We start from the raw sequence: 24,524 nt of genomic DNA on the forward strand, positions 1-24,524 counted from the left end.
TGATAGTTAATACAGGTTTATTGTTGAATATGTTACTACTAAATTTTTTCACTCAAAGAAATTGATATGTTCTACTTATATCATGATTTTATTATTATTACTATTGTGTAAAACTGCAATGAAAATTTTGATTAATATTCCTACATTTTCCTGACATGCTTTTACTTTACCATTGAGTCAGGTCCTCACTATTCTCCTAGCTTAATAATCTCATCCTACTACGATACAGTTTCGGGCAATAAAGGCTATTAGTCATTATAAAGAAAACAGATGCCTTTTTATTGATAATGATATTCTGTACCAAATATTGCATCAAAACCTTTTTACAAGCACCAATATTGTAAGTATGGTTGATAAATTGTGCAGCTCTAGTATGGGCTATGGCTAAAGCTATCAATTATTTTATAACTGATTAATGTATTGATTGTTTTTTTAAATTAAACTAGAAATATATAGTTTTAATAAAGCAACAAGCCAAAGTAAACAAATGCTTGAAATATAGAGGACATTTTATTGAATATTTTAAAGAGGCTTGGTGTCACGGTTTGGTTGTGGTTTGAGGACCCAAATGCAGAGGCAGAGAGGCTGAGGGGATTTCTTGCAGTTTAATTGATGAAAACAGTAAACAAAGGCAGGAATCGAAAAATCCAACTTACAATGTAAAGCAAACCAGAACCATGGAAACATCGGGGTAAACCGAACACGAGGAGCCAGGGAGAGACAAGGTAGGAAGAAAACAGCATTGAGAAACCAGCAACGACTGGGAACAAACAAGGCATTAATGAGTGACAGCAGAGGGAGAGTATATGTAGCTGACTGAGACAAAGACAGGGTTAACGAGCAGATAAGGAGCCGGTGTGAGAGGAGGCAACGAGGAAGCCAAGGGACAAGGAACACACACACACACGCACACACAAGAGGGCAATAGAGGACAACAAAGAAAAACATGAGAACTAAAATATATCCAGAAAATACAACAAAATAGGAATTAAACCAATAAAACTAGAAAACATGGAGCAAAGGAAAGCAAAACAGAACCAAGACCATGACACTTGGCCATGTACTATGATTAAAATAAAATAAAAAAAGCACATACTCAACTTCAAATAAAGAAATATATGTGGATCTTTGTCCTCATAGTGAGGTTCCTGCAAGTAGCTTGTAAAAAACAAAATTTGCAAATAATGGAAAATGTTGAATGTAATACATGCTATATAAACATTAATCCATCCATCCATTTTCTTCACTTTATCCAGGACCGGGTGGCAGATGCAGCAGTCAAAGCAGAGATGCCCAGATTTCCCGATCCACGCACACCTCCTCCAGCTGCCCTAGGAGGACCCCAAGGCAACACCTGGCCAGCTCAAAAACGTAGTCCCTCCAGCATGTCCTGGGCCTTTTCGAGGCTTCCTCCCAATAGGACTTGCCTGAAACACCTCTCGAGGGAGGTGACCAGGAAGCATCGTGAACTGCTGGCTCCTTTCGACGTGGAGAAGCAACAAATCTACGCCAAGCTCCTCCACCAGTTTCGAAGGGTGCGCCCAGTCACCCTTCGAAGGAACCTTATTTTGGCTGCTTGTATTCACAATCTTGTCCTCAGCTCACTCTGCACCAAGACAGTCCAATACAGCGACCCCATTACTGCCGACACCGCACAGATCTGTCTATCAATCTCACGCTCCAACGTGAACAAGACCCTGAGATGACCCTTGAACTCCTCCACTTCAGACAAGAACTCTCCACCGCCCTGAAGAGTGGAGTCAACAAAAGTGACAAAGGGCAGCCCTGGCAGAGACCAACATGCACCGTATACAGGTCTGACTTACTGCTGGCAATGCAAACCATGCTCCTGCTGCAGTCATACAGAGAACGGATAGCCCTTAACAGAGGACCCCCGCACCCCATACTCCTGGAGCACCCTCCAGTGGCGGAGCTAGGCTTAAAACAGGGGTGGCAAAGGGGTGGCAAGGTAGTATTATGGGGGGTCAATATATAAAGGGTTCAATTACCCTACAAACAATAATAATTTTCAACAAAATGTATATTGATTAAATTAAAGCTGTTTATTTGAATAAATATATATAATTATGTACTGTACTTAGAGTTAGAGATTAGGACTTAGATTTATTTTGTCATATTGCATACACAAGTGTAAACAAAAATAAATTTTGTTTAAAACAGCTCTTTTTGTTTAGACAATTTCACTTTTTAAAGTGCAGCATTGATAAGGTAAGCAGCAGTTGTTGCTGAGCTGCTACTACTGCCTCCAGCTCTTGAAGCACTCTCATATCCTAGCTCAGGGGAGGAAGAGGACGATGATGTTGATGATGACGAGGGTGGTAGCCCCCTGGGTTAAAGAGGGTGTCGTTGTTGTAGCAGCAGTGGTGCCATCAGCAGGTTTAGCAGCGACAGACGATGCTGAAGAAGGTATGGAAGACGGAGTGAGCTGGGAGGAGCCGGCTGGAGATGTTTCAGCATTTGGCAGGGAAGCATCTAGAGTGCTCTCCTCATTTTCACCTGCAGAGGGCTGTGCTTCCCCTCTAGATGCTGAAGATTGCCTGGGACCAATCTAAGAGGAGCCTCCATTTACGAAGAGCTTGTATCAATCAGCGTGGTACAGCATCAGCCCCCCCAGGCCAACAGCATCGTCCGGTACTGCTGGACGCAGCCAAGAACCCATCAGAATGATGGCGCAGCAGTTACATTTCTCCTTTTTTAAAGAGAGTTCGAGTCGGAAAATTATCCATTTTGTTTTCCAACGAGCGGACATTGGAGAGCAGGATTAATGGAAGCTGTGATCTGTGGGGATTTCTCTTTAGCTCTGCAGTAGTCCACCTCTGCAGCCTCGCTTTTTCCGTCTCGCGCATCTTTTCCTCCTTGACATCTGTCCGTAGCACTCCACAGCTTTTTAAACGGGCAAAAATGTCAGTAATTAGAACATTTTGTGACCGTAGCTCCAAGTTGCCCAAGTGATTTAGGCCCAGTCCCATTTCTCTCACTTCATTCTGAAAACACTCCAGTGAGTTACCTCCACAATGAAGTCCACACAATGTGAGGTAAGGGCAAGAGAGTATTCTCCCTAGGAGATGAGACACCACAATTATAGCCCAGCCAAATAGATGGCGGTAATGCCCTACTTGTGCCTGTTCACTTATGTCATGTATAAACACCCTCTGTGTGGTTTTGTTCTGGGTGTTCATACATGTTTGGAAATGCCGGCCGGCCCCAGCAGTTATTTTACCTATTGCTTTTTGTGTTGATGAATTTTCTTTATTTGGCCAAACCACCAGAGAAGAAATGTGGAACACTGAATACGGCTCAGCCGCCATCTTTTCTTATTAGTCTGTTTACGGTATGTGGACTCATTTGTTATGACGCGATGCTGGTATAATAACGTTAGCCTTAAGGCTAGCATACTATTCCTTTTTGTTTCTTTAGAAAAAATAATAACCTCCTTATTAGTATTGTTATTTTTTCACACATGTTACAGCCTTTGGGTCCTTAACATGTTACCAGGGGCGGATTTAGGAAATTTGGGGCCCTAGGCAAACACAGGCAGGGGGCCCTCTGAATCAAGAAGAAAACACATAAAACAGACCAATCATACAGATACAGAAATTTTAGTAGAATAGACATCTGCTTTGTTCTAAGTTTCTTGCCTCTCGTCTTGTGCCTTTTCTTATTGTTTTCCTCTGTATGTTTTGTACTCAGCTGACTTTTCATGCTGTCTCAAAAGGAATAAAAGATTTTTTTCCGAGCACTAAGCTAACTTAGCTGATTGCTTCTTCCTGTGTTTCCAAAAAGGCGATGGCAAAAATAAATAACACTTTCCTTTTTTTTTTGATGTAGACAAGCCATGATCTGCTTATCTGTTCTATATTTTTCATTTGTAAGAAATAATAGCTGCATGAATGATGCAGGGTTACAAATTTACCTGCTCTTGAGAGCAGAGTTTGGTGCTTTCATGATGTCGCCAAAGTCTCCAGTAGCAGAAAAAAAAGGCAGTTGATTTGGCACCAGGCGCTTTTTTGAAATAAAACTTATAGAGGGGTCTGAAAAGTCACTAAATATGGCAACAAAAATGCTAAGTTTGCATCGTTTGTTTTCAGTGCTTCACTGCTGTCTGTTTGGACCTTTCTGAACATGTGCAGTAAATAGACTGATCCCATGTGGTGGACACTGAAGGGGAGGGGGGGCTGAGACACACATACTATTATAAGCATTTAGATGGCATTTTAGTGGAAGATTTTTTCTCAAAAACCTAATTAATGTGCACAAATAAGGAAAAGTTGTATTAGCCATACATGCAAACAGAGTTTAATGCCCCCTCCCCAGGAACTTGAAGCCCTAGGCAACATCCTAGTATTGCTTTATGGTAAATCACCCTCTGCATGTGACACGAGGAGAAGGTAAGCAAACAATGACACAAACAAACAGAATACAGTCCACCGCATATCTAAAGCTAACCTGCTAAAATAAAAACTAAAAAAATCCTGTAGGCCCCACACCCCATTGTTTTTATGGAATATTATTCAACTCGCACTTTGGCTGCCAAAGAGTTATGACTTCTTTTAAAGGAAAAATGATGTATTCTTATTATGCATACATAGAAAACAAAACTGCCTATCCTGTTCCAGAGTGGCCGTCCACTAACCTACAGTAGGTTGGACCGGCATTAGCCCACATAACCAGATTAGACACAAGACAACACGTTCACATTCTAGAATTCTTTTTAAGGTGGAGGACAGGTTCCGATACACTATGGGAGACTGACATTTTTTGAAGGAAATTTCAAAAAAGCTCATTCATGAATGTTGTAATGTTGTAATTACTTGATAGTGATATATTTTGCTGACAGAGAAGACATTGGACAATGTTTTTGTTACTCATAAACCTGAAAAATCATGACTTCTGAAAGTTATTTGTGCACGCTGTGCAGTAAACAACTGCAATGAAAAATATGAAAAACATTATACCATCTATACTGCAATAGTAACCGTGGCAATTACACACATCAAGATAGAAATGGTAATATTGTGATTTTGTTTAAAGCTGTCATGCATAATCATACAATGGTGAACTTGTTTAGAAGTTGGATAATGGATATTCAAGCTCCGTGTAGTCAAAGGGATCTAGCTAATGGCTGATCCGACTGAGGGACCGCAAACTCAGCTGCTCTGGGAGACGCTGGCCAAAATCGGAGGCCAGCAAGCACTTCCCATTAGCCAGACAGAGCCCTTTAGTGTGCCAGATCCTGAGCTAGAGCCCTTTAGCGGCCAGATCCCGAGCCAGAGCCCATTAGCGGACCAGAACCCGAGCCAGAGCCATTAGTGTGCCAGAACCCGAGCCAGAGCTGATTAGCGGGCCAGATCCCGAGCTAGAGCCCTTTAGCAGCCCAGAACCTGAGCCAGAGCTCTTTAGCGGGCCACTCCCCAAGCCAGAATCCCTAAGCATGTCAGTCCCCGAACTAGAACCTATTTGACAGATCTACTTAGCGTTCCTCTTCAGACAGATCCACTTAGCGCACCTGCTCAGACAGATCCACTTAGTGCTCCTCCTCAGACAGAACCTCTTTGCGAGCAAGCTTTGTGCCTTCCAGAGAGCAAGACTGAGAACTCTAAGAGGTCCAAGGTGGTGAAACCTCCTTGGCCCCTCAGCCTGCCCTCCATGCCTCCAAGGCCACTCATCCAGCCCTCCACACCTCTTTGTAGGTTCCTGAGCCGCAGTCAGCAGCCACCAAGGTTCCTAAGCCGCAGACGGTGGTCCCAAAGGCTCCTGCAGCAGAGACAACGTCCCCCAAGGCTCCTGCTGCAGAGACCCCAACCTCACAGCCACCTTCCAGAGGCCCCCTTCTGGCGCCGGTCTCAAGGCTGTCCACCAGGCACTCTGCCTTGGCTCTGGCCTGACGGCCGCCGTCCAGGGAATCTGTCTCGTCCCTGGGCCTCACGGCTGGCCTTCAGAGGCTCTGCCTCATCTTCGGCCTCATGGCCGACCTCAAGAAACGTTTGGTTGCCCTTGCCCACCTTTGGTGGGTTGTTTTTTTTTTTTGGACTCTGTTTTTTTATTTTTTGGTTTTGTTTCATGCCCTCCTTCCTGGTTCCTCGTTGGTTCTGTTAAGTTCTCATAGTCAAGGTTCTGGCCCTCATTGTGCAATTAGCAGAGAAAACCCAACCCAGATTTGTCCCAAGTTACTGCCTATGTGTGCGGGAAAAATTCTTCAACTCACATGATTGTGCAATAGTTGATTTTTATGTTCCAATTATGTCTTTTAACTTATAATAGATTTTGTAAAAAGCATTTTTCTTAACCACTGTTATTGTTCAGTGGCCTTGTCTTTTTCTGTGTAGGTTTTCTTTTTCTCAGGGTGTGTTTGCAGATGCAGTTGGAGCTTCCTGCTGATTTGCACTGCTGTTGGAATCCACAGCCCTGCTGTGTCACTTCCAGTTTCCTTGATCTTCTACTTCCTGTTGCAAGACTGTCCCCATCTGGATTGAATGCTGGCCTGATCCCACCAATCAAGGGAGAGCTGCTCTTATTTAAACCACCCCATGTGGATGGAGCGATTCTCTTTGTTTGGGCATCTTGCTGGGTTGTTTGTTGATACTTGGAACATCTTGGTAAAGCTATGACACTCTGTAAACCTCTTAATGCTGGTTGTGTTACTCAGTTCTGTTGTAACAGATGTGCTCTGTCCTGAAATTGTTGGGATCCGGAGATCTGCCACCTTTCTCCAGCAGAGAGCGCCCTGGGTCTCCTGAGCTGAAGCCACCTGCACACCTGAGGCTGATTCATCTGATCAGGAGACCAACTATATAAGCACACTTGACTTCTCTTCAGCGCCGGAGTGTTGACCAGTTTTGGTTAGCAGAACCTGAGCCTCAGTCTGAACTTAGAATCTCTGTCTGCTCTGGAGAGTAACCCTGATCCTAACCAGTCTCTGTCTTCTCTGCTTCATAAGAAAACCTGATTGAAGTCTGTAGCTCTGGATGAGCTCATGTTTGGAAACCTGCCTGCCTGCCCAGAGAAGCCAAACCTGAAGATCCTCAGTCTGTATCTCCCAGTGAGTTCTCAGGAGAGAACTAGGAGAACAACTCAAGGTCTGATCCTCGCTAGCCTGAAGCTAAACTCTGCCGCTGCTAAGCTCTCTGCTGAATCCACAGTCTCTGGACCCAACCGGTTCCCTCTCTCCACCGATCAGTCTGAACTTCATCAGGTACAAATCAGAATCAAGACTCTGTCAAGATATCGCTGCTATCTGGCTAACCAAACTATCCCTCTCTGCAGATTACTCTGTGAAACCAAGTCCCGGACCAGTACCAGAACCAGTGCAATTGTTTACCCTGTGTGTGTTTACCAAATAAACTGTTAAACTTTTGCTCTGTTTCCTGTGGTGTTCTGCGTGTGGGTTTAATCACAGAGACCCATCATGACAGAAATGGCAAGTGTATTGTGTTCCTCCATATGTCTATTTCTATAGGGCTGATGGTGTCATGACTCAGAACAGATTACCTAGTATTCCAGGTGAAACAGACAGTAGGATTATTCAAAAAGTGTTTATTATGAGTGTTTATAGATGCTGCAGCCCTGGAAAAGTAGCAGGAGTCTGAAGCCAAGTCAGGCAAAGAGATCAGAACAGGAACTGGCAGACTCATAAGTCCATATTCAAAGGAAACATATAAAGTGTTTTGATGACAATACAATGAAGGCTGCTCAGTGGGACAGCGGTTGTTTGTCCTGTTTGTCTCTGTGTTGCCCTGCGACGGACTGGCAACCCTGTCCAGGGTACCCTGCCTCTCACGCGTAGACAGCTGGAGATAGGCATCAGCACCCCTCGCAACCCTGCTTGGGATAAGTGTGATGGAAAATGGATGGATGGACAATACAAGGAAACAATATATTTTATTTAAATAGATAGAACAAGAACAATGAAAGAGAAATGTTCAAACATCTACAAATCATTTCATCTGGGCCTTAACCAACAATAAATAGTATGCAATTAAATCTTTTCTTTGGGTATAACTTAGGGATTCCATTTGGTAGAAATTACAGAATTTACAATTTTACAAAGGGATTTTTTATGCTTGGCAAAGGATGATTAGCCAAATAGTTTATTAAGTAGCGAAAGCAGGTGGAGAAATACTGCTGACAGCGAACCATCAGTGTGGAGCATAAAGCACGGACTCTGAACTACACGTGTACAAAGAAGCATTTTTCCACAAGCACAGCTGGAAGATACAAGTTTTTCAGAATTCAGCACACAGTACCGGAGCATTCCGTATTATTTTCTCCCCTGCCACCGCTGCCATGATCCATCTGTGGTCATGCAGAATGTACACTGCTGCATGCCAGGTGGTGGGCTTGACCAAAAAGGATAGAGAAGCACGGCTGATACTGCTTAGTCTTTCTAACAAATTACAGCAAAATTATGCATTTTAAATGTCTCACCAACCACCTGCTAATTTTTGTTTAGTCTTGTCATGTTGACAAAAACTCAAACCTATGACTGTTAATGTTTTAATCATCAAAGATCTATGTTTATCTCGTCAGTTTTCGTTATCATCATGAAAAAAAGGGAGCGTCAACTAAATTATTTCGTAATCGTCATCTTTGACGAAAACAGCACTGCACTAAGGTAAGATAAAAAACACTCTCAACACAGGCTGGAGAGAAATAATCTGGCTTCGATGATTAGGAGCAAGCAGTTTAAATAGAGGGAGGTGCAAGTGGATCAGATGAGTAATAAGAAACCAGGCAGGGTTAGACAGGTGAATGAAATGAATAATTAAGCCTGAGCCTTATTAAAACCTGAGCCTATGTGTGCCATATGGATAGGAATATCTTTGCAGGCCAAATTTAATGTTAATAATTAATGAATTTAATACAATTCTAGAGTGCCCTCTAAGAAGCTTTTGCAAGGCTTCCCAAACCATTTGTTAAAAATCATACAAATTAAGAAGCTTTTCTAACAATTTCTAGGAGGATCATATCCACTTTAAAAATGTCAGATACTAAAAAACAACAACAATTTACAAAATTTCTTTCTTTTTTTTTTTTTTCATTTAGATACAAGGGTAATTATGCAGCATGTGAAAGGATGGTTTTAGTTGTATATTTCACAAACAGAAATGTACATTTTGATTCCTTGGTTGGCTACAATACAAAATGTTGTAATTGAACAACACATAAGATCAAAAAAGTCCATTTTGTAGTCCTTTTTTTATAGACTACAAACCCAAACTAATATTGTTTTGATTAAGAGTTTAAATAGATAAGACTTTATAACCTAAGAGACGGGCTAATTCAGATCCAGTCTATTCTGCTTCTGTGTCTTTTAACAGAACTGCTATCTCATTGGCGGAGAGAAGTAGGAAATGTGGTGACGTTGTCCAATCAGATTAGAGGTTTATTCCACGGCTTTGCTTCCATTCTGAGCGGCCCGTTATTATTGGAAGTAGCAAGCTAAAAATCGGTAAGTGTTTTTGATTCTCATCTTATATTTCTCTTTTACTAAGTGGGGTGTCAATCACGGGATCACACGCGTGGGATGAGCGAGTTATGGATCATTATTTACTAGTGTTTGGATGAAGAGGTGGGTAGACGAGATGTCGGTGTGCGTCCCCCCCCCCCTCCCTACCCAGCTGACTAGACATTTGTGGAGAGAAGCATGGTGAAACACGATTCGCCTCCGAGATCGCCACTGATGTAACCTAAACACGGGAGGGTCACAGTTGGCGTACTTTATTCCTCACGTTAAGATCTGTTGTTTGCGTTTAAACTTGGTAAAGTAGGAACATTTCAGACGCTGCCACTGTGAACCTGGAAACATTCATTTCCAAATATAACCAGGGATGGATTTGTCGCCCACCAGCACGGAGAACCGCAGCACTGAGATCCCCCTGGAGGAGACAGCTGATTTGATAGGGAACTCCCTTCCTGATAGTATGTTAATATTAAGATGTTTAATTTAAAGATGAGGTTTATAATATCGCCTTTTGATTGCTTCAGTGGTGTAGGATTCCTTTCTGACTGTGACCTAAATAAGCACAAGATGGTGCCAGTTCGCTGTTTTGAAACAGTTTCCTCCTCATCAACAGGTCTCCCAGCATCCTGAAGAGATGAATATGTACGCTGTGCCCAGCCCAGGAATACCAGGATGTCCCCCAGGATTAGAGTACCTGACACAGGTATAAACATGTCAAAGTGCATCTAACAAACAAACAAACAAACAATATATATATATATATATATATATATATATATATATATATATATATATATATATATATATATATATATATAGAGAGAGAGAGAGATTGAGACCTAAACTTATTTATTTTCAGTTTAAATTGTAAATATTCTATATCCTATTGATTCATTACTATACCTAATTATTTGTTTATTATATTTATATATATTTATTATATTATATTTAATATTTTTTTATTGCTCCTAAGTAGTCATCCAGGTGGGACAGTTCTAACAGGGGATGGTTAGGATATCTAACTTTCATCCAATATGAAACAACCTATACTGCATATGTGATGTACACTCTTGACAAGAAAAAGCATGCAGATAATATTTTAGGGTATTATATTTGTTTGCTTAGACCTTGTTTTTTGTTATATTTCTGTTCCTTTTTTTTTTTTTTTTTTTTTAGAAATGAATGAACTCAAATGATTTAAACAGGGTTAGATTAATTTTTATTTTAGCTAATGTGCTTGGCCTATATCAAGCCCATCAATTAACTACCAAATGAGGATTTAGGGCGGCGGAAAAGGGGGACAGTTGCAGCAGCTGCTAATATAAAACAGGCCACTTTACAGTATTTCTAACATTTGTTTATCAGTATTTACCTCAAAATGAGGTTAATCATAATGTCAGAAATGAATGAATGCCAAATTCTCCAGGCATCAGGGCTATATACTATTCAATTCAATTCAGTTTATTTATATAGCGCCAATTCAAATCACAAGTCATCTCAAGGCACTTTACAGTTCAACCAGATCATACAGTCAAATTGATTCAAAGTTTTCTATCTAAGGAAAACCAGTTGATTCCATCGACTCATTGACTCGGATGCAATCCCTTACATTAAGCATGCTTGTAGCGACAGTGGAGAGGAAAAACTCCCTTTTAACAGGAAGAAACCTCCAGCAGAACCAGGCTCAGTGTGAGCGGCCATCTGCCGAGGCCGACTGGGGTTCAAGGAGACAGAAGCAGAGATAAAAAAAGCAGCTGTAAAAGGCGGCCCCGTCCAGGAAACACACAGCCAGACGAGCCCTGAGCCAACTATGTCAGAGGATGAAGACAGCACATCCAGCCAGTCACTGTCAGAGAAACAGGACACTGGAAAAACAGGCCAATCTCCAACATCTATAAACAAAGGAGTTGATGGCTGCAGCACAGCTGATATTTTTCTCCTGGATGATGTCACAGCCGAACAGGAACAGACGAGACAAAGCTACTATGAAAAAAGACAGAGATAGCAGAACGTTAGAGATTGAACTAGCCTTGAAGTAACAAATGCACGGACTAGTTTCTGAGCAACACCCCTGGACAGGATTTTTCTAATTTTTGCAATATTCTGCAGATGAAAGAAGGAAATTATAGAAACCTCTTTGAGATGGGATTTAGATGCAGGTTCTGATCAAAAACAACACCAAGATTTTTTTACTTTATTATCTGGAATCAGTTTAATCCCATCCAAATGAAGTGACTGACTAATCAGCTTCTTTTTCAAAGACGCTGGTCCAAAGACTATAGCTTATGTTTTGTCTGCATTCAGAGGCAGAAAGTTAAGAGTCATCCAGTTTTTTATGCCTTCAAGACATGCCTGTAATCTAAGTAATGGGTTAGCTTCATCTGGACTTATAGACAGCTATAGCTGAGTATCATCAGCATAACGGTGGAAATTAATCCACTTAGGAGATTGATCTCTATCTCCTCTTCTTACCACCCCAAAAAAACAATGACAAACTCCCATCCCCTGTTTCTCATTATACTTTGTGCATCTAACAACTAGAAGTTAAAGTGTTTGATTGACTGTTTGTTGTTTTCTAGGTGGATCAGCTCCTCATCAAACAAAAGGTTGAGGTCGTTGAAGGTACAGTATGTGGAAAGAGTATTTTCCTTTTTTTATGTTTTTTTGCAACAGCTTACGTTGTAGGCCTTGATTCACACAGCTCTCATGGGTTTCGAAAGCAATAACAAGTACGAGTTGCGAAATGTCATGGGCCAGAATGTGTTCTACGCCGTGGAGGAGAACGACTGCTTGAGCCGGCAATGCTGCGGACCCCTGCGCCCCTTCAGCATTCACGTTCTCGACAACTTTGGCCAGGAGATCATCAGTGTCACCAGGCCGTTAAAGTGCATGTCCTGCTTCTTCCCCTGCTGTTTACAAGAAGTGAGTTCAATTATTTGGACACTGTGTCATAGAAATAAGGTTATTTGCACACCTTTGCACAATATTCACATCCATTTTTTCACATTTTTTATGTAATTATAACTTCAATTAACTGTATTAGGGTTTTATGTGATAGACCCAACACCCTCACAGTATGGCACAATACACAAAGCAGAACTGTACATTAACAGATATAACATTCAGGAAAAAAAAAATATTTATTACAAGGGTAAGAAATGAGCAAGAAAAAGAAATCCCAGGCTAACCAAATAATGCACAGGACCTTATGTAAAGTCCACATTAAATAAGTACATTAAGTACATATGTATCAGGCTCAGGGGGATAGTCTATTTTCTTATTTGCAGCACAACCAATCGGCTTCACTTACTGGATCTCAGAGATCTAAATGGTGTAATAAAGATTTAAAAGCTTAATGACTTAAGCTGCTGCTTGTCCATGTACTGTAAATCCCTATGGAAACCAGGATTTCTAAGTAAATTCTGGAATTAATGAGCAGCTAATGAAGCAGTCAAAGTAATGGAGTAACATTAATGTTTTAAAACAACTAGGTAAAAAGCCAAGCACAAGCATTTTAAAAATCACCAGCAACCGATGCAAAGAAGTTTAGTAAAGACAGGTGAGTTTATCCTGGATAAAATCAATGTGTCTACATCAATTTAGTTCAGCCGGCACCACAAGTGAACTCAGCAATTTTCCTGAGGTGATAAAACAAGAGCAAGTAAAGGAAAGGCAAGTTTATTGTATATAGCACATTTCAGTGGCAAGAAAAATGCAGTACATGAGGGGAAAAAGAAAAAGCACGCTGTGGAGGCACAGGGGAATGAAAATCAAGAGAATAAAAGTGAATAATATCAGATGATAAAATGCTATATATATACACTATATTGCCAAAAGTATTTGCTCACCCATCCAAATTATTGGAATCAGGTGTTCCAATCACTTCCATGGCCACAGGTGTATAAATTCAAGCACCTAGGCATGCAGACTGTTTTTACAAACATTTGTGAAAGAATGGGTCGCTCTCAGGAGCTCAGTGAATTCCAGCGTGGAACTGTGATAGGATGCCACCTGTGCAACAAATCCAGTCGTGAAATTTCCTCGCTCCTAAATATTCCACAGTCAACTGTCAGCTGTATTATAAGAAAATGGAAGTGTTTGGGAACGACAGCAACTCAGCCACGAAGTGGTAGGCCACGTAAACTGACGGAGCGGGGTCAGCGGATGCTGACGCGCATAGTGCGAAGAGGTCGCCAACTTTCTGCAGAGTCAATCACTACAGACCTCCAAACTTCATGTGGCCTTCAGATTAGCTCAAGAACAGTGCGCAGAGAGCTTCATGGAATGGGTTTCCATGGGCGAGCAGCTGCATCCAAGCCATACATCACCAAGTGCAATGCAAAGCGTCGGATGCGGTGGTGTAAAGCACGCCGCCACTGGACTCTAGAGCAGTGGAGACGCGTTCTCTGGAGTGACGAATCGCGCTTCTCCATCTGGCAATCTGATGGACGGGTCTGGGTTTGGCGGTTGCCAGGAGAACGGTACTTGTCTGACTGCATTGTGCCAAGTGTAAAGTTTGGTGGAGGGGGGATTATGGTGTGGGGTTGTTTTTCAGGAGCTGGGCTTGGCCCCTTAGTTCCAGTGAAAGGAACTCTGAATGCTTCAGCATACCAAGACATTTTGGACAATTCCATGCTCCCAACTTTGTGGGAACAGTTTGGAGCTGGCCCCTTCCTCTTCCAACATGACTGTGCACCAGTGCACAAAGCAAGGTCCATAAAGACATGGATGACAGAGTCTGGTGTGGATGAACTTGACTGGCCTGCACAGAGTCCTGACCTCAACCCGATAGAACACCTTTGGGATGAATTAGAGCGGAGACTGAGAGCCAGGCCTTCTCGTCCAACATCAGTGTGCGACCTCACAAATGCGCTTCTGGAAGAATGGTCAAAAATTCCCATAAACACACTCCTAAACCTTGTGGACAGCCTTCCCAGAAGAGTTGAAGCTGTTCTAGCTGCAAAGGGTGGACCGACGTCATATTGAACCCTATGGATTAGGAACGGGATGTCACTTAAGCTCATATGTGAGTCAAGGCAGGTGAGCAAATACTTTTGGCAATATAGTGTATATTTATATGCATCTTCTACACCCGCCGTGGGCGGTCTCCCTTTTTTCCTCGGGTCCCCTACTGGAGGCCTGGGAGATTGAGGGTTCTCCGCAGTATCTTTGCTGTTCCTAGAGCTGCAATTTTCACCACAATAGTCTCTGTCCCACCAATCACTGAACTGAATTTATTGAGTAGTCACATGAGGGTATTCCTATGATGGGGTAAATGCTGAACTGCAATTGCTGCTTGGTCAAGAAAGACCTCCATTTTACCTTTTTGATTTATTGTTTGTGCATTTGAGCGCCTATGTTTGAGTCAAATGTTTATTTAAGTCATCATTTGCATACATTGGAGTCTGCCCAATTGGCTGTATTTTTATAAGATTCAAGCTGGTGTGGTAAACACTTTAAACTAGACGGTCATCATCTTCATCCTTTTTACCTTTTTTTGTACTCATTTGAAATACTTACATGTGAAGTGCATGTAAACAATTTCATTATCAGAACTTAATCTTTTGTTTACTCCCACCCCAACCTGCTGTAGAACAGGCAGTTTAAAAATCTAAATGGGGCCGGCCAAACCAGTTACCTGTTCCCAAATAAAATCTTTTTATATAAACTGAAACATATTAACTGGTTTCATGGGCACTTTTTTCTTCTTTTTTTCTCTACCCACATTATTTAAGGCTTTATTTTGAATCAGCTTTGAAAATTCTATCAATTGATAGCATCAAAAGCATCAGGGTGGCAGTGTCTGCAGTTCAGCATGAACAGGATAGTTGATCCCATGTGATAGGAAACTGGTTGCAGCAAAATACAAAAACTAAAGTTGTTAGAAAAACTGAAAGACTTTAAACCTGGGTGCAGGTTTACCTTCACATAGGACAGCAACCTAAATGACTATTAAATGTACTTCTGTTAAAATAAACTGAGTTTGGAGGCATCATGTTAAAAAAATATTTAAAAAGTCGAACACTTTTGCATGTATTTTAAAAGCTTTGTAGTCTTAGTTTGAATACCGATCATGTTCTGCTTTCAGCTGGAGGTCCAGGCTCCGCCCGGTAAAACGGTTGGTTATGTGATACAGCAGTGGAATCCTTTGTCTCCCAGATTTATTGTGGCAAATGAACACAATGAGCCCGTACTAAAGATCCACGGGCCCTTCTGTGGATGGAGCTGCCTTCCTGATGTTGACTTCGAGGTGGGTTTGTATGTTTAAATCATTGGAATCAGTTATTCCAACATTCCCCTTTAACAAGTGTTGCTTTCAGGGACTTTCTCCCTGCAAAATTTCATGTAAACAGGACATGCACTCATTTTGGTACAGTTTGGCTTTTGTTGCATGGCTCACAAAGTTTTATTAGACTGAGCTGTGAGGGGGGCGGGGTGATCTGGGTCAGCGATGCAGACATTATACAAGTCCCAGAAGATGGGGAAATGAAGTATGATATTACACACATGATTCCTCCCCCAGATCTTTAAAGTAATTACAGAAACGGTGAAATTCCTGTGGTCACAATAAAAAAAAAATAAAAAAATGACATAACATGTTCCATAATCTCCCTCCAATGAATTTCTACTCTGTGTTCTGGATGCTCGTCCTCAGATTTTGACAATGGATGAAGTCAGTAAGATCGGGAAAATCAGTAAGCAGTGGACTGGTCTGCTACGAGAGGCATTCACAGACGCTGACAACTTCGGGATCCAGTTTCCCATGGATCTGGATGTGAAGATGAAAGCTGTAATGATCGGAGCATGTTTTCTCATTGTAAGTGCGGCATCAAAGGCTTTTCTTTTGTATATACTTATGGCTGTAAATTAAACTGAAAGGTGATTATGACCTTTAATGTTAAGATCTTGTTAAGTATGTAGTTTGGGGATTCTCATCTTGCAATTTTGGAGAAGCGTCTGTGTGAGTTTGGCTGCCGCAGACGCCGTGTCCTCTCATGACCCCACTCTCATCAGGAATGTGTTTCTTGTCGCTGGTATTCAGAATCTTCACCAACCTACTAATTAGATTACCTCCTAGGCTGCATTTAGTGTTATTTATGACCTAAAATGAACCCAGTCTCAGTAAATGCAAAACAGTCTGTCTGAGTTACAGCTAAGACGAAAAGTGTACATGGATCCATAAAGGACATGAGTGTCATTTCTATTCAGAAAACTTTATACTTTACTTAATTTGTTTTTTATTATTAAATCTAAGATTTCTAATGAACACAGGGTCAAAATTATAAATACAGGCTGCACCCTGTATATACATCTAAATAGGTTTTGGGTAAATTTCACTTTGACCACAAGGTACCTGTAGTTTTCAGCAAGTTAACACTGTAGTTTGATTCTGGCTAATAAAATGTGATCGTTTCTAAGCATTAAACCTTTTTGCAGAAGAAATTTTGTTTGGTATGTGCAACCAGGCATTATCTGAGAAATACTTTGGTTAGATATGGAAAAGTTAATCTTTTGGAGAGGCCTTCCCAAAGCCTTGACTTAAACCATGTTTAGGATATTAAGGCTAGGTTTTAAAAGTGTGTCTGCACAAAAAAATAAACATAAAATATGATTTACTTTTCATCTGTCAACAATTAGACATTACACGTACATCGTCTACCTTCTTGCTTTATTGATACTTTCTGCTTTTTCTTTTTAACTACAGGATTTCATGTTTTTTGAGTCAACCAACTAGGAGCCAAACAGGATTTCAATTTTCCATTGCTGGAAGAACAAGGCCACAAAGCCATGGTGTTCAGTTCCAAATGCCGACTCATCGAACAACCTTCAGTGGATAGAGAGCATTAACGAAAAAAATGCATTCAAAAGTTCAAACATTGCATGAACAATGAAATAGAGGGTTTCATTGCTTCTGCTTCTCAGGTTTGTCATGTTTCTGAGTTGTTTGGGTTTTGCCTTGTTTTTGTTTTTAATAGCAGGCATGGTGAAGATTTGTTTTGTGATTTTTTTTAAATAGATGTTTTTACATTGCAGTCACTGACTTTACCTTGCCCCCAAAGCTTTTAATATCTACCAAATTTTTACTGCAGGAGGACATTACCTTATGATTTAATGAGGGAAAGCAGCCATGTTCTTTTATACAGAGAAAAACACCCAACTAATGTGTAATTAAAATTTTGTCCATTCAGATATTTATTTAAAGGGTTATTAGGTGGTTATAATAGGTCGTGGATTAAAGGATTATTGTTAAGTAGAGGTTTGTAGTGGAAAAAACAACTTCCTTTGTGAGTTTTGAGTGTTTTAAATAAAACATATACTGTCATATTTAAAAGTTTGTACTATATAATTTTATTAGCACATTGCCTGATTTGTTTTGTTGTTATTTATTGAATTTTATTTTGGGATGAATAATATGTCAGCATTGACCACAAGAGGGAGCTAGATAATTACTTAGTATTGGTTCATTTTTCCAAATGAACATCTCAAAACCCACATGTGGCCAAAAAGTTATTGATGATTAGTTTTTCATACTAGAGTGTATTTTTGAACAAACTCAGGTTTAAATGCATGTTGTTGTACTGTAGTGCTGATTCTGGAAAGTATGTACCTGCACTTGGTTCTGCATAGATCCAAACCGTTGTTTTATTTATTTATTTTTATATTCTTTCTTTCGTCCTGTGGAGCATGTTTGGAAGTATGTTGATATCAAAGTACTTTCAGTTCAAATACATTTGTGACTGTTGTTCAGTTTAAATCTTAGCAGATACTGAAGCCAATAGGTTACAACAAAGCCAACGGACCCCACATAGCCTTTAGTCAAATGGAAATATATGACAAACTTTAACATATAAGTGATAAACATGAATTGCTTTAGTATTTATTCCGGTGTATTTATACTTCTGACGATATGTTTTGGATTGTTTTTTGCTTCTTATTTTTCTTTACAGCTTCATCAATTTGCAGACTTTGAAATAGAACTGTCCTAAGCCATTTTATGTAATAGAAGTCCTTATATTCTATAGACTTTTATTTTTATAAAGATAACTAAATACTGCCAGTCAGACAAGCTGATAATCCCTGTGTAAACCTAAGATCTTTCATATCAACAGGATTGTAATCTGCCTTCAGTGTGCCGACATTGGCTTGTAGAATTACCGCAAGTGAATTTAATTCAACATTTAACATTAAACATAATTTAACTTTCACTTGGAGACTTTATGACCAGTTCGAAAGTCTGACGTCCTTTTCTGTTTTAATGGCATATAGTTGACCTGAGTTAAATCTGATCTTTTACAGTGGAGTATGAGTTTGTGAGGAAAAAAGGCATCTTTTATTTTGTGTGTATGTAACCAACATCCATCAGGACAGAATGTGAAATAATGTTACTTTTTATTCAAGAATAGTTAAAGCCTGTGTTCTACTTTTGCACTAAAACTGTGAACTAAAAAGATGTTTAGTCCTTGAAATGTATTGAAACCGAGCTTGACTTAAATTGTGCAAGTAGTATGTAAAACCACCTCAATAAATTGGTTAAAACTATTTTTTGTAGTTCTTTTGATTTTCTTTTTGGGGGATTAAAATGCATCAGATCCTCAAAAAGAATTACAACGCCAAAGGAATGTTTCACTCAAAAATGCAAATATGACGATAAGCAAAAAGAACTGGAGGAAGAGCAACATAAATTGTTTACCAAAATCAGTTTATTGCTAATTTTGAGTAAGATGAATATGGTACTATAAACATGGTATTATATTATTCACATCTAATGTTAGCTTACAGTAAATGACATTACTTTTAAGCTCATTTCCCATATTTAAATTGTTTTAGAAAGCTATTTAAAAGTTTTCATGCATTTTTGTAGCCATTGTGATGCTGAGAACCTGCAGTGTCAACAATTTAAACTAATTTTGTTTTGAGCTTAAGTTGCTGAATTTGAATCTCACTTTATTATCATCTAACTTTTTTATCCATCCTATCCACAGCACACAGTTATCATTGGCCGTAAAACAGCACCACAGGATGTGTCCACCAACACCATGCTTTAGTATAAAAGCATAATTTATCTCTCATCCATCCATGCATGGTTTGGCTGGGTCAGATGGGTCAAGCAGATAAAGGTTCCGACAAAAGCCTTTAAGACCCACAATGCAGTTACCCTGATTCATAGATAGATAAATAGATAGACTCCAAATCTTTTACCTCTTTTTTTCAATTTTTCTTTATCAAATGTTCTGATCTCATTCAAACATAAAGAGAGGAACCCCAAAATAACAGCATCATTTTCTATATAGTAAAAAAGTGGCACATGACAAGTAAATAACAGTGAGGACTCTAGTCCACATTTATTTCCTTTATCCTGGACATTGTTTATTTTAGCAATTAGCATATTTAGATTAAGCAGTCTCATCATGGGTCTAGTTATCCAGTCATCTGAGACCTGTGGGGACTAAATCAGTTCCTCAGAATAAGTCTGCACCCAAAATACATCCAGCAACCAGAACACCTTTTGTTTCTTTAGTCAGTTAAGTGGGCATTAGAGGTTAATTTCCCAACAAACGCAGTTTTGGTGATTTAGGTTTAGATAGTTTATTCCACGTTTTTAAATTTAGAATGGCTTCAGTCCTAAAAGCAAACACTAAAGGTCAGACAATACTAAGTTGGGCAGCATTGTCATTACAGTTCCATCATTAACTATCTTGCCATAGTATCTTTTATGGATTATAATAATTGATTGATAAATTTACTTTGGAATCCATAATAGCCCAACATTTATTTTAAATAATATTACGCCCTAAATCTTAATTAATTGCAATATGTATGTCCCTTGCCTTGCTAATCTCAAACTGCCAGAGTCCAACTTGCTTGCTAAAAATATTTCTTTTAAACACTACTACTAAATGTTAATTCAAAAGCAAGCTCAACTGGTACTTGAAGATATTTTTTGTCTGTATCATCTTCAGAACAAAAGCAGAATTTAATACAGCTTTTAAGTTATAAATACTTCCAAACATATATTCTTCTGTCATATAGAAAGTTTCTTAAACCAGAAATGTGATGTTACATTCACCTGAAATATGGTCTTTGTATCTGGATCCTCTTTTCTCTAGCCATTTAGGGCATATAAGTAATATTGCCCTACAAAGAGAAGATGTTGGAATTTGCAAAACAATTATCAATGTTTATTTTGCTTACACCTATAGGCTTTTGTTTTGCCAGGTATCAACTTGCAAATTGAAATCATGTTTGTTTTTTTTTCTTGGTGTTTTTTCCTTTTTGCATACCAGTTACTGTTCAGATATAAAACAGATTTTTGATCTGTCTGACATAATGAATTTCTGTATTATTTTGGCAAGGCTGGACAATTATCTTTAACATACAGTACAGCAGAATTTTCCTGTTAAAGTCCAGACCAAACTCCAATTAGGTATCTGTGGCAGCGGTTTGAAATAGAGGCCTTTCTGATCCAATTAGACTTAACTTGATGTGAATGTTATTGAAGGTCATTTTCAAATGTAGGCGATTAAAGCAAATGTATGTAACACATCAAATTATTTTTCTAAAACTGCATAACATTCATAACTTTTGATCTATGTCTATGTTCATATTTAAACTACTTTCACAGAAACCTGCTATATTGTACAGATGTTTGAGAAAAATTATAGGACATGTTTTCCTCTCGACTTCACAGACTTCCAGGGAATATGCCCTCTCTAGGGGGGTATAATGGAGAACATTTATTTCTTGGTTAAACTGCAGCTGCATTGAGAAATGGGAAGATAAAGGAATAGTCCACATTTGGTGTGAATTAGACCCATAGAAAAACAGATTACACTGATATCAACACAGCAGGGATTTGCTGAGTGAGAGCCCTCAATTTGTGGGAAATAGACAGTAAGTGAGATGACAAGTGAAACACCCTGTTTTCTCCTATTTGGTTCTAAAAAATACATGTAAAAGCTTAGCTTCTCGTAAAACTTGAATCTCTGCATCCTAGCTTTAATTTTTTGGGAATTGGGAACTGTAAACAAAGAAGAAAGGAGAATGTTTGATCTGTTCTGTTTTAATAAATAAAGAATATTTGATGGCTAAAACTGCCCGCTACCGTTTGTTGTCCAGTATAATTGATCCCAGTGTTGCTGGATGACGAACCTGAGTCTTTAACCGAGTAGTTCAAATCCTTTTAATCAACATATGTGTACTGTCCCATTTTGGAGAATATGAAACTTTAGGTAAAAATTATGTTACATAATTTATCAATTAAAAAAAAGATTTAACTGATTTAGTCTATGGTAAGGTAGACTTGAGCTTGATAGCAGTGTTCAATTTATGAAGACTCAGAAAAATATATATTTATAAGTCCTGCAACTCAACTTGCACTGAGAATTCTGTGGAATGCATTGTTCTCTGTAAAGGGCTGACTCAATTGGGTTCCCAAAGGAAAATCACTCATTGGAATGTGTGGTATTTGTGTTTTAAACATACTGGAGAAACGTATGGTTGAATCCACCAGTGCGAGCACAGAAGAAAAATACACAGCAGAGAGTAAGTTAAAGATAGTTGCCACAGAACATATTCTCACTCACAACTTGTAACATATTAACACTTGGTCAACTCTTACTCTAAACTGCAAAGACAAATTAAGGATGACCAGGTTTTAAACTTACCAAGAGATAGACTACCTAGATATAGAAGGTTTCAGACCTTAAATGAGACAACCTACAGCACTGGCCTAACTAAAGAAGAATTGCAGCTTCCAAGACAGTACTAAACAAAAACCCTCTGTTTAATAATACACATATACTGTATAGAAAGATACTACCCACAACAATCTAGTATTATTCAATAAACTGGAATACTATTAAAAAAGTACTGTATAACAGTAAGTTAATTTCATCACGGAAAACACATTACAGATTCATTACAAACCCAATGATTTTTTTTTTTTCAATTCTTTTTTATCTGATAACAATCAGATCTTTGCAGATTTCAGCTGTAAAGTGAAAATGTAGCACTTTTAATTAAAACACTGCATTAACTCAATAAAAACATTTGCAATGCAGAGACGTGGGCTTCATGCAAAACTTGCATGAAAACTCGATCAAATAAAAAATGGATTCAAAAGCATTTGCAGCTGTCCAGCTACAAGCCAATGGTTTTGAAAAGAGACATGTTGTACAAGGAGAGTTAAATTTTGTAATCAGATGCGAGCTCCAAAACACTAACACCAAAAAAACTAAAAGTTGACTTGTGAATCTCTGAAAACTCAGACACTTTCAGTTTAACTCATGGTTGAAGAAAATTAAGAGAACTGTTAAGAGAAATAATAACTATACAACAACAACAAAAAAAGTTAAAATGTATTCTTAAAATGAAAGGAAAGAAGACAGTGTTTCAGGAATTTAGTTATATACAGTAAAATAATTGAGTCAGAGCCTATCAGAATCATGACAGAGCAGTCAGCTCTTGTTTCAACATGTTTTCCAAGGTTCCTTGTTGTTTGGGGGGCTTTTAGTTGTTGTTTTTTTCTGTCTAGGCCAAAGGCATTCATAACTGCTTGTTCAAAGAAAGCAGAGCATTTTGAATGGGGAGATGTCTGACTGATCTGCCAAATAGTGATTACATTTGGGGAAAAGGTATATTACATAATAAAAAAAAAAAAAAACTGGCAACCTGTTAACGATCCTACCACATTGTTTAAACTCAGTGACAGACTATGAATATAAAAACCCACTGTTACTTCATGCTATCCAAAGACATAATAAGGAGGAGTTATTCTTTGCTGCAGTGTTATTAAACTGTTATTCAAGAGTGTCCCCGATGCGACAGCCTCCAATGAACAGGCAGGAGTCAGAGCCAGTCCAGGGAAACAGATCAGAACAGGGCAGTTCTGAGATCCATGAGTCCGTAGCCCAGTCAGGGGTTCCGATCAGAACTGGAACAGGCAGATCCAGGGTTCAATGTGTCCAAAGGGAGTTGAGGCAGGTTCAGGATTCCAGGATTTGGCTGTGTGTGTTGTGGAAAGGACTGGTCAAAAGCTGGTATGGAAAGAACACTTCAGGTCCTATTTTTTGGTTACATGGAAAAAAGTGGCGAGCCAAAAGACTAAACAAAATCCCAGCCCATCCCATTTGTTATACAATTGGGTCATTGGTATTAACCAGGCCAAACACTGAACCTATTTCAGTTTTTCTGAACCAATTTTCTTAGTATAAGGAAGAGAGTAATTTTATTGAGTTCTACTTCTACCAAGATGAATACCAGTTGGATATGACAAAAAAATGACAAATGACAACGGAAAAAAAAGAACAAACTGATAAGATATCCAAACCAACTCAGCTGATGTCTTTAGATGCAGTAATTCCATTTTGAACTTCTGGCTGATGAAACAGCTTTTCACAATATCTATAACCAACCACCCTAAGGTAGAAACTTATTTTAGCAGCATGTGAATGGATCCTTGTTCTTTCAGCCATGCTCCTTATTTAATTAGCCTTGTTGACAGTCAAAACATGGAAAGACCAGAGGCCAGAGAGAGCGTGACAGCTATTGAGGAATTATAATTCTCTTCCTCCCTTGAAAAAATATGAACAGTGTTTGAAAGAAGCTTTTGACCTTTTGTTTAATAACAGATTTTGTTCTGGCTGATGAATGGTGGACCAGATCTCTACCCCCACATTGTTATAGATCAATAGTAACCATGGAACCAACTACCAGTTTCAGGCAGAGGCTAGGCTTAAAACTTTACATTTTAGCTATCACTATTGTTATACTCCTATAGGCTTTGACTGCTGGAGGACATAGGGAACACTTTTTTCATTCCACTTCATTCTTTTTCTATTTTCCTACTCTGCACCTTTTGTTATTTCAACCCCTAACTTTATGTTCTCTCTGCTTTTCCTGTCTGAGTAGCTCTATCTGTTCTGTTCATGTTTGGCCATGTCACCAAACTAGAGAAATATCAGCTGGACTGCTCCAAACAACATTTTTGTATACATTCATATTTTTGTGTGTAGACATGGCTGGAAGCACCATCACCATTACT

The 24,524-nt window shown here is 39.2% G+C and overlaps 1 protein-coding gene across 1 annotated transcript; it reads left to right on the forward strand.

Annotated features, from left to right (window-relative positions):
• Positions 1–10,048: 10,048 nt before the first annotated feature.
• On the forward strand, positions 10,049–19,021 carry LOC119792233 (phospholipid scramblase 1-like). The gene is given in 7 exon segments (XM_038298790.1): positions 10,049–10,069; positions 10,071–10,184; positions 12,061–12,103; positions 12,183–12,403; positions 15,570–15,731; positions 16,137–16,298; positions 17,187–19,021. Coding segments are annotated over 7 exon segments (753 nt in total). The 3' UTR covers positions 17,217–19,021.
• The last annotated feature ends 5,503 nt before the right edge of the window (positions 19,022–24,524 follow it).

The sequence above is a fragment of the Cyprinodon tularosa genome, unplaced genomic scaffold (assembly GCF_016077235.1).
Source record: "Cyprinodon tularosa strain WSP-4 unplaced genomic scaffold, ASM1607723v1 ctg415, whole genome shotgun sequence".
NCBI classification, from domain to species: Eukaryota; Metazoa; Chordata; class Actinopteri; order Cyprinodontiformes; family Cyprinodontidae; genus Cyprinodon; species Cyprinodon tularosa.